This window comes from Parasteatoda tepidariorum, chromosome 12 (genome assembly GCF_982258835.1).
Source record: "Parasteatoda tepidariorum strain Cologne lab strain chromosome 12, Ptep-v5.0, whole genome shotgun sequence".
NCBI lineage: Eukaryota > Metazoa > Arthropoda > Arachnida > Araneae > Theridiidae > Parasteatoda > Parasteatoda tepidariorum.
The window spans coordinates 15,109,931-15,125,881 of NC_141766.1; the positions used below are offsets into that span (position 1 = coordinate 15,109,931).

Sequence of the window (15,951 nt, forward strand, 5' to 3'; positions counted from 1 at the left end):
CTTTCTATTCTTTTAGCAACATTTCATACCAGCCACCTTTTTTTTATTTCGTAATTTCCAATCCAAGTATTGTATACATAAAAAAAAAACGATTTTCTTCGATTTCTAAGTGTATTTTTAAATATTTTATTTCCAATAAAGGTAAATGTAATGAATAATATTTCATTTTAATTTCAAAGTTATGGTGTTGTTGTTGTTGTTGTTCATTTACTACGTTGCACTAGAGCTGCACAATGAGCTATTGGCGGCGACGGTTTGGGAAACATCCCTGAGGATGATCCGAAGACATGCCATCACAATTTTGATCCTCTGGTGGCACCCCTGCTTTGGTAACCCAACGACCTGCACGCGAAATCGAGCACTTTACGGTGGAACAGTTTAACGAGGACCAATACAAAGTTATGATGGAAAAGTAGTGTAGATTATCTTGAAATACATTTGCAATCGAAGAATTGTGTTAACATAAATTTGTCTAGGCTTGTATATAGCGAAATGATCTCTTTTCCCAGAACAACCAAAATGTAAAAAAGTTTTATGCAAATTTTTCATTCAAAATTAGCATGCGAAAAGTTTTAAAAAAATCAAATATTTTTTCACATATATTTATTATTTAACCGTGTAATTCTTAGATATGGAATGTCCTTAAAAACTAAAAGAATAAAAATTTTGCTTAATCTGCCGCTTAATATTGTTACGTATTTGACGCAATCCGGACCCTTAACCTCGCAGCCTTCGAAAGCGGACGGTGTCTATTCTATTCCCGGAGTCTATTTTATACCCCCGTCCGATAGTAAAACAAAATCCTAACCACGTGGCCTCTTTCTCAGAGTTCACAGCGTTATTTCTGAAAAGGAATGAATTCTTTTTCCATTTTGACAATTACGTTGTCTAAAATAAATATTTATTTATTTCAATCTTTGATCTTTCCTCAAGAATTTAATATGTAGTATTTGTTTTAAACTTGTTTGCATTATTGTATTTATTATAAGAGAATCGATTCACTTATAACTATATTTACTAACAGTTTGCGAAAAAAAAGAAATATTCTTTAAATAAAAAGTAACCTCAGATTACAAATCAAATCCATCTTTATTTATTACCTTTTCTAAAAATCATACTTTGAATGTTATTTTAAATACGTGTAGTTGATTCATTCAGAAATTTCATCACTAGATTATGAAACTTTAGAAATTATATTATACTATCGAGAGCTTTTAGATTTAACGAACTAATGATTAATAAGGGTTATTTAATTTGACAAAATTTTGTAACTTTCGATTTTTATTTATTTTATTATTTATAAAAATTTTATTGTATTTATGATTATTTTATTACTTTCTATTATTTGTAATTATTTTCTTTTATATTTGCAATTCATAAAATGCTTAGCTTTATACCACTAAAATCTTTTAGTTTTAAAGGTACAATGAGTATTAAAATAACGTGCAATAAATAAGCTTTAATAAATAGGTAGAATGCATGAAACAAACTTTAAATTAGCATTTTTCAAATAATTGTTAGTTTAAATAATCTGGAAAAAAAATTTGTATTACAATTTTTAAAAAAAACTGCTTTTTCAATTTTTTTCTTTCTTTTTTGCTATGACTATTCCTTTTCTTTTTTTCACAATTGCAAGCTTATACATTTTAATAAACAAAATCATACGTTAGTTTTTCAAAAAAACATTATTTTCTTCTCTTTTATAATATTTTTATAATAAATTAAAATTTGCAACACAAACAGTGCAATAATTTTTTTTTTCAAATTTAATATTTTATCTCTTTTTAGAAAATGGTCTTCAACCGTTGTGTTATATTGAACTGGATTTGGAAAAAAATTCTCTGCAATTAATTTTTTGCCCTTTATTATCCTCTTACATTAAACCCTACTCAGAAGACATGGATGCCAAGTAGTTATACTTTATTTAAGAATTTCATGCTAGAGCTTTTAGTGACACAGTTTCACGGTTGTCGTACTAGTCATAAGGGTAATTCGTGATATTTTTTTATATCACAAATTCGTGTTTGAAATTCAACTCATTGCAAATATTTTTAATACTTTCAATTAAACAAATTTTTAATTTAAAGATATTCTCAATTGTTTTAATATTTGATGCTGGATTTTATTTTTTGCCTATAATTTACCACAGTATATGTATGCAAATAAATTACGAAAAAGTCATTGGAAAAAATATTTATTTTAAGTTCCACATAAATTTGGAAAGGATTTTTGAATTCGAATTAATTGCATCAATCAGGATAACCTAAAATATTATTTGAATAAAACCGAAAAAAACACTAGTATAATAAGGAATAAAACAGAATATATTAGTTAATATTTAAAAATTAATAATACTTAGCTAATATTTTAAGAAAAATTCTCAAAGCAGAAAAAAAAAATTATGTTTGATTTTTTTTTTCTCCCTAAAATTTGTAATACTAACAATAAGTATTTTCAAAAGTTCAAATGTCACACAACAGTTTATGAAATAACTAAAAAGTCTTCTTTAGTCAAGCATTTTTTAAGTACAATTTCTAACAAAATTTTTAAAACAGCGTGATTTTAGAAATTATTTAATGTTCATTTGAACAAATTTTATTCTTAAAATATTACTTAATTTTTAAAAAACAAATTTTCGAGTATATTTCGGTATTATAGTTATAAGACAAGAAATATAAATATTTTTTTTTTGAATATTTAGAACGGGAAAATTAGGGGGGGGGGTAGAAAAATTAAGAAAATAAGCAATAGAAAAAATAAGAAAATAAATAATAAAAAAAAGGTTTCTTAATTATGCATCTAAATTTATCAGCAACTTTATAATAATTCCTAAACAATTTTATTGAAAAAGTTTCCTTTCTTTATATTTCGCTCGTTTTATTACGCTCTTATATTGAATCCAACTCAGAAGACAAGGGTGCCAAGTCGTAAGAACTTTGTTAGAACTTTTGGGAGTTAGAACTTTTAGTTATAAAATTTCATTGCTGTCGGTCTAGCCATAATTTTTCGTGACTTTATTTTATTACAAATTCGTGTTAGTAGCTTAACCCGATGCAAATATCAATTAGTTTTCATTGCACTTATTTTTGATAACAAAGTTCTCTCAATTGTTTTTCTGATTGATGCAGGATATTTTTTTTTCTTATGATTTTACCATTCTGTATGCAAATGAGTTACGCAAAAGTAATTCAAAAGAAATTCTCTTTTTTTACACGTCGCATAAATTTATTAAAAGCTTTTTGAAGTATAATTAATCGCATACATTAAGACAATCTAAAGTATTATTTGAAAAAAAAAACGAATATCGCTAGTTTAATAATTACAAATGAATGTAAGCGAATATTTCTAGAATAACTTAGCTGATACTTACTAGAGAATCTTAAAACAGAAAAGAAAATTATGCTTAAGTTTTTTTTTCACCCTAAAATTTGTTATTTACCATTTTATTAAAGAGTAAGTATTTTAAAAAGGGCAAATATCTAACAGAAGATTAAGAATTAATTAAAACGCTTTTCTTATTCAATTACTTTTTTAATGCTATTTCTAACAAAAAAATTCTAAAAATGTGATTTTAGAAATTTTTAATCATAATCTTAACAAGTTTCATTCCTAAAATAATACATAATTTTTCAAAAAATAAATTGTCGAATATAAGTATTTTGGTATTATTGATCTAAGAGTAAAAATATCTTTTTGTCTTAGAAAATAAAGGGGGATATTTTCTCATTTTCAAAGATGAACGGAAAAATAAAGAAGCAATAAAAAAGTTTCTTAATTATGCATCTAAATTTATCTGCAATTTTATAATAATTCAAAAACGATTATATTGAAAAAGTTTCCGTTCCTCATATTCCATTCTTTTTATTATCCACTTATATTCTACCCAACTCAGAAGACAAGTGAAAATAAATGAAATTATATTTCTTAATTATGCATCTAAAGTAATCAACTAATCAATTTCAAAAAACGACTATATTGCAAAAGCTTCCGCTCTTTCAAATATCAAATACAAAATTGTACAGCGGACGAAAAATAAGTATACAATTTATAATAATTCATATTTACATTATATACGAATTAGTTAAAGTAATCTTATTTATTTATTATGTACTAATCTCAGTTATAACTCACCAATTTTTTTTAAAGAAAAATTGCAAAATTTTACTAAAAAACGAGTTTTTCTTTAAACTATGATGCATTTTTTTCTCTAAATATTTTGAAAATATTAAAAGGTAGTTAATATAAAAGTTAATAAAAACATGGCAATAATTATACTAAACATATTATGGCTAAGAATACGCAAAAATTTGGAAAAAAATTTTTTTTTTACGTTTTATTTAAAGTTGTGAAAGATTATTATGGATTTTATTATAAGTTCTGCAAGAAACTAATTACTCTATCGATTTATTATTTGAAATAATAGATTTGAGAGAGAAAAATTTTTGTCTAAAATGCATTCATAAAATATCTAGGCAAATGATAATATAAATAATCATAAAATATCAGGGTAAAAATTATCTTTAAATCGGAAATCTAATTTAATCCCAGCGTTAGACGCATCCTATTCGAACGTTCGAATCGCTTTCACCAGCAAATTGTTAGGTGAAAGACATCCGATAGATGGGAGGAAAAATGAAGATCGTAGCCCGTTAGCAAAATTAGTTCGAAAGCGCGAGGTTTCAGGTTTTCCCTAGGAGTAGAAGCTTGACGTCAAAATTACGTCATTTTTCTATCCCTAGCTTGTTCGATGGTTGCGAGTTTAGAGCTCACGGTGTTACAAATTCGAAACTAAACTTTCAAAAATTATTTGAAATTAAATAAAATAGTTTTAAGCATCACATTCTACTAAAGTTTTAAAAAAATCGTACACTAGATTTCAGATTAATTTATAGTTTAAAAAGGTATACATCGTATGAAATGCAACGTTTTAGCTAAAAATTCTAGGAACATTCATTATAGTCTATCAGCGTCTATCAATATTATTATATTGTTGTGTTCTATTTCAGAACTAGTACAACTAAACACTTAATATAAAAAAAGTAATAAAAATATTACTTCTTTTTAACCCCTATAATAAGATAAACCACAAAAATAAGGTAAACCAGAAAATAGGGTTTTATTGCCATCGGAAAGATGGGACCTTTACTTCCTCTTATGGGCTCCTTTTTTATCTATAACACTATTCTCCAAGCAGGTGAAGTGCTGCCAGAGCTGCTCCACGCCATCTATAGCCCATTTTCATCGCCAATAAATTCCTTTACGAATCTTTTCTCTATGGCAACATTTCGTGTATTAACAGGTGTCGTTTGTTATGTTTACTGAGCTGCTGACACGATTTTTTCTCTCGATGATGGCGGGTATTTGAAAACTGCAGTATTAATAAATTCGTTATTGCAGACGATATGGCTCAAAAGAGTTTGTGTGTCACTTATTTTCTTTGGTTAGTTGGGGGAGTTTTTGGACTCCATCATTTTTATTTAGGAAGAGACTTTCAAGCGTTAATTTGGTGGATGTTTTGCGGTGGTTACTTTGGTGCCGGATTGCTTAGAGACTTATGGCGAATTCCTGAATATGTTCGAGATGCCAATAATGACCCGTCGTATTTGGAACAATTGGCTGAAAAAATGCGTGCTTCCCAAATACCTAATAATAGTTACGTTAGAAATTTCGGTCAGTTTATTGTTTCTGATGCGTTTGGTCATTTAATGTATGGCGCGATTCCTTTTGAATTAATTCCTGAATATTTGCATCAATACGTTATCCTATTAACTGTCCCATTAGCTGTTTCAATTGGTAAGTTAACATGTGTAATTTGAAAATTATGCAAATTGAAATATTCATCTCCGGGTTGTTAAATTTGTTTTCCATTCTGGTTATTGTCTGTTAATGTTTTAGAATATATGTGAAATTAACAAAATGTAATAAACAGGAAATTAGAAGAAATATAATTTGCATATCCATTCCTGAAGTTAACTTTGATTATATTAGTGTTACATCCAAAAGTGTTTATTTTGATTAATGGTTTTGTTTCGATTAATGTTTTTATTTACAGTTTATACAGCTAGTTTAATGACACTTAATCTTAGTTGTCTGCCACATTAAAAGAAAAATGCCGATATTTTATGGATTTAAGTTAGATAAAAAAATATGATGGCACTACAATTAGTGGCGGAGTTTGTAAAGGTTTTCAAATAATTTCTTACTCCAAGAATCATGTGTCTGATATTTCATTGTTTAGATCCTTCTATTTTTAGCTTTACATTGTTCAAAGCATTTAATTTTTTTTAGGTGTATACCTTGTTGGTAATGTTGGACGTCATGAAGGAGAACTTTTAGCTGCTACTAAAGGAGCTTACTTAACAATTCCAGTCTATTTTATAATTGATCTTCCTATTGGCTTAACATCATTTGCGTCATGTTTTTATTTTAATACATTTTCGAAACGGTGGCGAAGAACTCCTCCACCAAAGCAAGCTGTTTGGCGACGCCTAAGGTTTCTTTCTATTTGTGGACTTATCTATTTGTCATTATGGGGTTCCTGGTTTTACTTCAATTGTTCTGTGACCAAAGATCAAGAGCAAGTGAAATGCAGGGATGCTGCAAAGCATTTCTTCAAAAGTCCAATATGTCAAGAGTTTATATATGTTATGACAGAGATATGGAGATGTTTACATGAACAAGGCTGGAGAGAAGTATGGAGAATAACTATTGCTGCACTTGATCCTACTGGAGAAACAAATGCATTGAGGGTAAGGCATATTGTTAAAAAAATAATTTAATAGAAATATAAGGTGCAGAATTGAATTAGTTTGTACTGATAAGAATATTTAGCATATTATCTTTAAAGAAATATAAGTTTTTGTATTAAATATGCTATTTAATAAGATATTGGATCCAGTTTCCTGCATAGTTTAAATTGAAGGTATCGCTGGAAATTTTTTAAATTGTATACCATACTATCAGGCTTCATACCCTTCCGAAAAAAACTGTAAAAACTCAGGAGATAGATTAGCTTAAAAATTATTTGGATTCCAGGAAATAGAACAATTTTTGCCACAAAACTGAAATAAAGATTAGAAATCTGAAAAAAATTAAAGTTTCAATAAATTTTTGTTTTTAGAAACTTTTTTTTTTATAAACATCATTTTATGTTTAAACTACTTTCCACAAAATGTGCTAATATTCCATCATTAATGTGTCATAAGATTATCTGAGGTAGGAAAATACTTTTATGTAAGTTATTTGAGATGTGTTAGCTTTAATGATTAAATACCTTTTTGTGAAAGTAATTATTACTTTATTGATTTTGATTTATACCTTGAGCTAAAAGAGAAGAGATTTCAAGATTTTTGAATGGTCAATGATTAACATTATTTTGTTGAACTCTTGAGTGATAAGTAGGTGTATTTCATAAGTGTGATGTCATCAGTGTGATGTCATATGGTGTCACATAGGTGTGATGTCATTGGCATCTGGCATCAACAATGATGCCTTGATAAAAAGACGGAATAATGTGACAGAGGAAAGAAGCAGACAATTGCTGAAACATTTGAGGGAAAAAGATGTTTGAAAAAAACTTCTTTTATTTTTATAACAAAATCTCAAGCTAATAATTGAATTAAATTTTTTTCATTCAGTTGTACTTCTTGTACATTCTATTAAAAGAAACACTATAATTTTAATCTCATATATTGTTGTTGCAGAATATTATGAATGCAGAATGTCAAAATAGGATTTTGATACCTTTATATAGATAAACAATTTGCAATTAGTTTGAATAAAAGTACTGCTGTAATTGTGCTGTTTCATTTTATGGAAGAAAAGGTCCGTGAATGTTAGATAAACATAAAATTTTGATCAACTTACAAAAAGCTGGCATACTTAAGTGCATGAATTAAATAAGTGAAAGCAAATTTGTTTTTGAAAGAACAGATAAGTTAAAACAATATTTTTGAAGGGATTTTTTTAAAAATAAAAACTGAACTAAGAAGTAAGCTTGGCTAGTTTGAATAAAGAAGAGAACATAATTTAGAAATTGTGGTAAATGTATAAATATTATTTATATGATTTAAAGTTGTAACAGGTAACAATGGTAGTGCTATGTAATTTAAAAACATTGACATCTTTGTAAAGTTTCAAAAAAATAAAAGTTTAAATTTTTATATTCTGTATAAACTAAGTCAAAAAATCTTTTCAGTTATAGTTTGGTTTATCCTTTAAAATAAGATGAAATGTTTTTGTGTTGTACATAAATTCAGTGTTTTGATACAGATTTAAACCTTTGTCACAAAAAAAAAAAACTTTTTTTTTTCTTGAAATACATCAGAATGAAATCTTCAGCTTTAAAAACTAGTCATACCCTAAAATGTTTAAAGATTTTGCATTTTTTTATAAAATCATTTCTTGCTTTATGACAAAAGTACATTTTTCTAAAAAAAAAATAGTAAGTTTTATTAAAGCTTACTTTTTTGGATAAATTTATATTAAAAGTAAAACTCTTACACTTTATGAATTAGGGATTTAATAATGCACATTTTATAGATCCCTATGGCAAGAACTTTAGAACTTTTACTTACTTTTTGGAAAACTTAAAATTTTTCAAATTGACTGATGTGGTAGTTGTGTTGAGTTTGGGAATGATTTATGAGTAATTTTAAAAATTTGCTGTAAACCTAAATCAATGGCATTCGGTCGGAGTCAGTATATTTGGTTTAAAAAAATGCATTAATTTTCTTGAACTAGTTACATGTATTTGAATAATTGTTTTGCAAGGTTAAATATTTTTGTTTTTTAACTTAGGTACTTGGTCTTAAATCTACTGTTACTCAACAAGAAATCACTTTACAATACCGAAAGCTCTCACGAACATGGCATCCTGACAAGCACCAGGACCCAGTGCAAAAACAGATTGCAGAAGAGAAATTTATCGAAATTCAACAAGCATATGAGATTTTATCAAAAATCAAATCACAGCGAGTTGCTCAAAATGTGAAAGATCCTCAACATGATTCTGAAAAAATTGAATTATAGAAGATATATTTAAAGTTTATATTATTAAATCATTTTATTTGTTAAACATTAGGATATAATGTTAAATATTTGCCTTAACTAGATCTCATGTTTTCTCATTAGCGTTTATTTTCTATTACCTAGATACTCCAAATCATCAATACTAAATTCTATTTCTTTTGCAATTTGATCTATCCTTGTAATTACCACAAAATGCTGGTCATTTAGTTGGGTTTTTTTATTTTTATTTATATCTGTAGAATAAGACAAAAATTTTGTTTTTAGTTTGCTGGTTTGACAGTTGTATGTTGAGTACTCACACACAAAAAATTATTTTTTTAATTTTGTGACATGACTAAGTGTAAAGAAAAAGGTAATTAATTAAAAAGCACCTTCCCACTTTTTTGATTATACATATTTTTAATATCTTGCTTGTTAAAATGGCTTATTTTTAAGATTTTAATCTAATTCTTTTCCTATTAGAATGCACTGTGATCGCAGCTTTTAAATTGTCACTCATTCTAAAAAATGTTGAAATATTTTTATGTCTATTATCAATCAGTTTGTAAAGTAAACTATAATAAATTTGGCAGCAAGAAATATAAAACCCTTTCTAAATTGACCACCTGTAAATATTTTCAATGCACCATACCAAATAACTTATTTGACAATAAGTTATTGTTTAAAACTTATAACCAAATAACTTATTGATTAATTTTTTAATGACATAGGCATACTGTAAAAATAACCAGGTTTTTGGCCAATATAGTGTTAAAATGACCAAGATTGTGTTAAATGACTGATATTGTGTTAAATGATTTATGTTGTACAAATTTAGATGTTAAAAAACACAATTTCATCGATTAGTGTTTTGAAGCAATGGCCTGAAAATTTACAACTGTTATATACCCAATCATTCTGACCCCGAAGTCCAGGACTTTGTCCTCATAATGATTATGTTTAGTGTTTAAAAAATAAGCATGCATTTTCTTGTTTAGTTATTGAATTTGGGTTTAACATTGAAAAGGCTCATTTTTTTTTTGCTGTGCCCATTTTCTTAAGCATGCAATTTGAACTCTGTCCATTTTTTAAACATGTGTTTTGAGCTATTTCCTTCTTAATACACATGTTTCAAGCTTTGTTCATTTTTTTTAAACAAGCTTTTTGAGTTGTATTCAGAATAAAAAGCGTATTGATGATGTGTTATCAAATTGTTATTTTCATTCATTATTGTGAGCTGTGCTGTTGCCTTGATAAAAGTAATTTTAAGAAAGGAAAAGAGAGAAAAAAAATGCAGATTACTTCATATTAATATAAAATTGAAATCAAACCTAGAATGGGGAAAAAATATGCATTTATCAAAACCTGTTAAACTTTTCTTCTTTTTCTCTGTATTTTAAGTCTTATAAAACTAATATGAAAGAATAACTAAAGTAATAGTGAGTTGATGGTCATTGTAATCAGATCTACATAGTTTTGTTGTGTAGTTTCAATTAAGTCATGACTTACATTTTTAAGATATATATATCAGCATGTCTTTAAATGCATTTCTTTTGAGTTTCTTTATGTGATTTATTTTGTGATAATTTTAAAATTTTTTTTATTCTTATTGATTAATCAATATTGCATACATGCCATCTTCTATTTTTACAAAAGATTTTTCTTTAATTACTTTATTTTTCATTTAATAAATTTTACATCGAAGGATTTTGATCACATCCCAGTAGCAAAACTTAGGAGCGAATCTGCATCAATGTCTTCATAAATTCAATTTTGTGCGCGACCCAGTAAGTTAGAGGTTATTATTATAGTAAAAGTTCATCTTAATCTAGCATACATATAGTGAAATTTGCAAATATAATTTCCTTAAAATTATACATAAAAACCTTGTTGTTTAAATTTAATTTTATACTGTGTATAAATCTCTATATAGTCAAGTCAATAATCAAGTAACAGAAGAAAAAAAGTTTCTATACCTTGTTCATTCAGTTCAGCTTTTTTTTTTAAAACTTTTTATTCAAAACAAGTTTAAAGATGTTTTAAAAAGGAATGTATATGCAATTCCCTTCTTTGCAATTTGCTTTTTAAAAATAATAAGAAAACTTAGAGAGAAGATTATCTGCAATGTTTGCTACCATGCTGGAGGGCTTCTATATGTAAATAATTTTAAACGAATATATTAGACCTGATAAATCATGCCGTAACACTTATAGGTAATGGTAAACCTTTATTGTTTGTTTGCTATCACTTTAAATATTGGGGGAAGCTAACACACTTCCAGGTTGGTATTTATTGTATTGTTGTTTTATGGTTCTTTTATTTGATAGTATTATTAAAAAGTTTATTTTATTTTTATTGTCCTTTTTTTTAATAGTTTCATTTTTTTAAATAGGTATATTATTTCATTAATTATATATTTGATTAATTATACGTATAATTTGTTATTAGTCGTCATTTCTTTATTTATGTGTATTTTATTCTTAAAAATATTTAGTTGGTTAAATATAACAACTATTATATTTAACTATTTTGTTATGTTATTAAAAAGCTTTTTTTTTTTACAGATAGCACCATTCCATTTAGTATGTTCCTCATATTTGTGATTTAATAAATTTTATATAACATCCTTTAAATTTTATAACATCCTATATAAATTCTGATAATTTGTTCTTAAAATATGACTTATTTGATTAAATATCCTACTTGGTTAAAAATATAATTTCCTTCGAAGAGTTATTTTCTGTTGTAAACTTGGTTGACTCCAACATTCAATTTAATTTAGACACTGAAATTAATTTTACTTAACCTTTTTTAGATGTTCTTGTTACTATATACCCTGATCATTTTCCACCTCTGTTTATCGTAAACATTTTGCCATCTTTTTGCCTCCTTATGTTTATTCTAATCATCCTAAATGTCAGAAAATTTCTGTATTTCATACTTTCGTTTTCTGTGTACTAAACCTTTGCTCCAATTCTTTGTCTTGAAACCCCAAACTTAACTTTCTCAGCTCGTTTGCTAACCTTCTGCAGTTTATTTCTTTCCTTCTATAGTTGATTCAGCTCTTGCTAAACTCACTTGACCCAACTGTCCCTCTTCTAATCCTTATAGAGAACTTGTTACTTTACCATTGTTTCTCCCTTTTTGGTTTTAAAGTTACAAAATTAAATTTGAGTCTCATAATAATCATATAAGTTTTTAAAATCCCTGGGGCGTTTACCACATTCCTTGTCTGTGTGACCTTGGATAGATCAGACAAATTAGACATTCTTTAAAATTTATACTCAAGGAACACGGTAGATATGTCCGTTATCAAGAATATGAGAAATCATCCTCTGCAGCACATTGTTGGAATCTTGGGCATAAATTCAATTTCAACAATGCCAAAACTATTTCCACCTTAGTCACATCAGCTCATCTTGATGACCTGTTAATTTCCCTGTTAACCTTCGTTCCATGCCGTCTCTCCATAGCGCACGGAAGTGTATTTTACCCTGATTGGCCCCTCTCATCCATTGTGGTTTTTCTTGTTGTGTGTTGCCTTTTTTTCTGTCTGTGCTACTGTGGTTTTCCTAGTTCTGTTTCTCACCTTTATTTTTTCATTGGCAACTCTGCATTTTATATTTTAAATCATTTTTGTTTCTCATTCCCGTCTGACAAGTCTTGAAAATAGGCTTCTGTTTTTGAACACTTGAAACATGTTGATTGTTATTTCCAATTTGTATTTTTTTAAATAAATAAAATTTTTAATCAAGTGCTAACCTCCTGCTTCAGTTTTTTAGGATTATTTATTTAAAGTTTATCCTTATAATAAAATGATATTTGACGAATAATACAAAGCAAAAGAGGGTCAGATATGTTATGTTTTTAAATCATTATTTCTTTTGTGGCAGTAAAATAACATACATTGTTAAATGCTCAATTATTAAAAATATATTGAAACCTGATATTGTTTTTTTAAGAATAGAGAAACTCTAAGAATAAATAATGCTTTATGGTTATTTTAAGAAAATTGTTTATAAAAAATTACTAATTAAAAAAAATCTTTAAGAACAGTTCTTTATTTGAACATATTTAATATATTAGAACATATTTTAATTTTTTCAGTTAATTGTTTCTCCAAAGTGTTTTTTTTTTTTTAGAGTAGTTCAGCTTATGTACGTATACATGCTAAATTTTTTTTGTTACTTAAATCGTTTTCTGCTCTTCTTTCTGGTTTAGGCCTTCAAAAGCAATAGTATGAGCTTAAATTTACAAAGAGCTCAAGACTCTGTAAATCAGGAATGATAGAAAATTCTGGTTAAGTAAGATCTGGAACTTAATGGTCAAAAACAGCAAATTTCTATATTAAAACTTTTTTTTGTAAAATAACACGTGAACATTGATTAAATAAAAGTTTATGAAATTTGATATTTATAAAAATTTCATAGAGATAGAGAAAATTATAAAAGAAAGATTTACGATAAATAACAGAATGATAAAAGTAGAAGAAAAGGCAAAAAAATATTTTTGAATTCTTAACTCTTAATGGAATTTCTGCTCTTACTTACCATTTTAATTTTCTAAAAAATTTGTTTGATAACAGTCTGAATACAGTTTACAATTATACTAAGCAGTTTGAATAGATTTTGTTCTTAACCACTTTAAATTTTTAATAGTCTGGTTTTTGTAGTATAGTAAACATAAGCTAGAAAACTCTTAAGTATTTAATTATGTTTATGGTATCTTGTGCGTACCTAATATAATAAATGACAACAAATACGGGACTACCTGTTTATATTGCCTACTAAAATGGCCACCAAATTAATTAGGTTTTACGGCAGTATTTTTTAGGAACAAGTAACCTGAAATAATTTATATAGAAAATATAAATATTTTTTCACTTTTTTATAATTTAATTATTTTTGAAAAATTTATTATTCCAATAGTTGTCACTAAATATTTTGTTGATAATGCTTGTCAGGAAATGATTTTCTAATTTTTAAATTAATACCTAAAATGATATACAATTAAATACATATTAAATGAATATGAATGATATAAATTTTTAAACAAAAAGTGAATTTTAAAAGATTTCTATCATGTATATTTTGTTGAATTAATATAATTTTTGTATTATATATTGAATTAATATATTCCATCCAGCAAGTAATTATTTCATGTGTATACAGTGTGGGTCTAGTTATCAAAAAATATACGAAAAAAATGGAACAACTGCTCTGTGAGTTTCAACTTTGTACCTTATGTTCTGGTTGCTATTAGTACATAGAATTTATTCTTTATATACTTTTAGCATGTAGAGAAATTAATAATAATAAATTTGTGATCATTAAATATGCACATCTATTATTGGTTCCTAAAAGGTGTTGAAGAGTCTAATCAATCGTGTTCAAAGATTTATGTTTACTAAATCAAGGCCAAAATTGAGTTTTGAGAGTTCCTCTTGAAACCTATAGTTGTGAAAAACTATTATGAAATAAAGACATCCTTAGTAGTGACTATTTCGTATAACATTTTAATTTTATGTTTATTATTTTTTAACACAAAACTAGATTTTAGTAACATTTAATCTCTGAAATATTTTTATAAAGTATTGAGTATATTGATGTTCTTAAGTTTGTGATATTTTTTTATTTTTGGTCTTATTTTATTGATCTCATTATAAAGGTGTTATCCTGAGAATTAGAAATGTAGATAAGAATGGAATATGCAACTTATAAATTATAATTTTGTAGTTGAAAACTTGATAAAAAAAAAGCTTGTTTGCTTTTCTATCCATCACAGGCTGCGAAGCGTTTTTAAAAAGTGCTTATTTTTGATTTACGTTTTTTAAAGCCCTTAAAGGTGCTTTTTTTTAAATTACGGGTTTGTAAAAAGTATAATACAATAACTTAATTTTCTATATTTTAAAAAGATTTTTTCTTTGCAATGTAGATTGTTGTTCTAAATTGCAAAAAATTCATGATTTTTCACATTTTTCTGCAATATTTATCAGAAACTAGTTACTTTATCATAATTATGTAAAATTTTTGAATTTTATTGATTTTGTTTATAAATTAAGGACTTCAAATGATAGAAGAAAAAAATTTTTTATTACTGCACAGATCCTAATTGTTTTTTTTTTTTTGGAAAGTGTTTAAAAATATTTTTTGAGTGCTTAAAAAGTACTTAAAAGGTGCTTATTTTTTGTTGAAAAATCTGGCTATGCACCCTGCATCAGCCATCTATTGAAAATGTTTATTTTTTTGAAACATTGTGAACATTTTTCTGAGCAAGGAAATATTACAAAATTTGAAAGGAATAAGTTACCATTAAATTAAAATTACCATTTTTTTATGCATGATTGTTACAAATAATAATTGAAAAATAATGTATTTTATTTAAATATACTCTGTATTTTTAAATAGTTTGAAAATGTTTATTTTTAACAATATTTTGCCTTTTGTAAAATGGCAATGCTGGATAGAGTTACCAGCATTTAACTCTAGTTCATAAATAGGATATCAGTACGTAATGCTGTTTATTGTAAATTTTAAAAAAATGAAAGCTAATTGTTTGGAGTATTGTTTTTGTTTAAAAAATACTATTTATTAAAAATTCACTAGACTAATTTTTTAATTAACAGTAATTTTTACTGTTAACAAGTCTAGTTACTGTTAATAGTCTTGTTATTAAGTCTAGTTGATTTTTACTGTTAAGTGAGCTCCTTTTGACAATCTTAAATATCTTGTTCCCATTCTTTATATATCTTTGTTATTTGAATTAATATTTATTTTTGTATGCATATGTAACCAATTTACAATAAATATATGACATTAAACATATCAATTTGATTCAATTTTTCAAATAATGTTGGAGAGTCTTTTAATCAGAGTAAAATATTTTCTCTATCTGTATATATAAAAAATTGCTAACAGTAAAAATTTTTCAACCCTCATTGAT

At 26.3% G+C, this 15,951-nt stretch overlaps 1 protein-coding gene across 1 annotated transcript; it reads left to right on the forward strand.

The window, feature by feature from the left end:
- The first annotated feature begins 5,275 nt into the window (after positions 1 to 5,275).
- Positions 5,276 to 12,770, forward strand: wus (TM2 and DnaJ domain-containing protein wurst). Its single transcript, XM_016075750.5, has 3 exons — positions 5,276 to 5,793; positions 6,289 to 6,749; positions 8,800 to 12,770. The coding sequence occupies exons 1-3, from the start codon at positions 5,403 to 5,405 to the stop codon at positions 9,028 to 9,030; spliced, it is 1,083 nt and encodes a 360-aa protein (XP_015931236.1). The 5' UTR covers positions 5,276 to 5,402; the 3' UTR covers positions 9,031 to 12,770.
- The last annotated feature ends 3,181 nt before the right edge of the window (positions 12,771 to 15,951 follow it).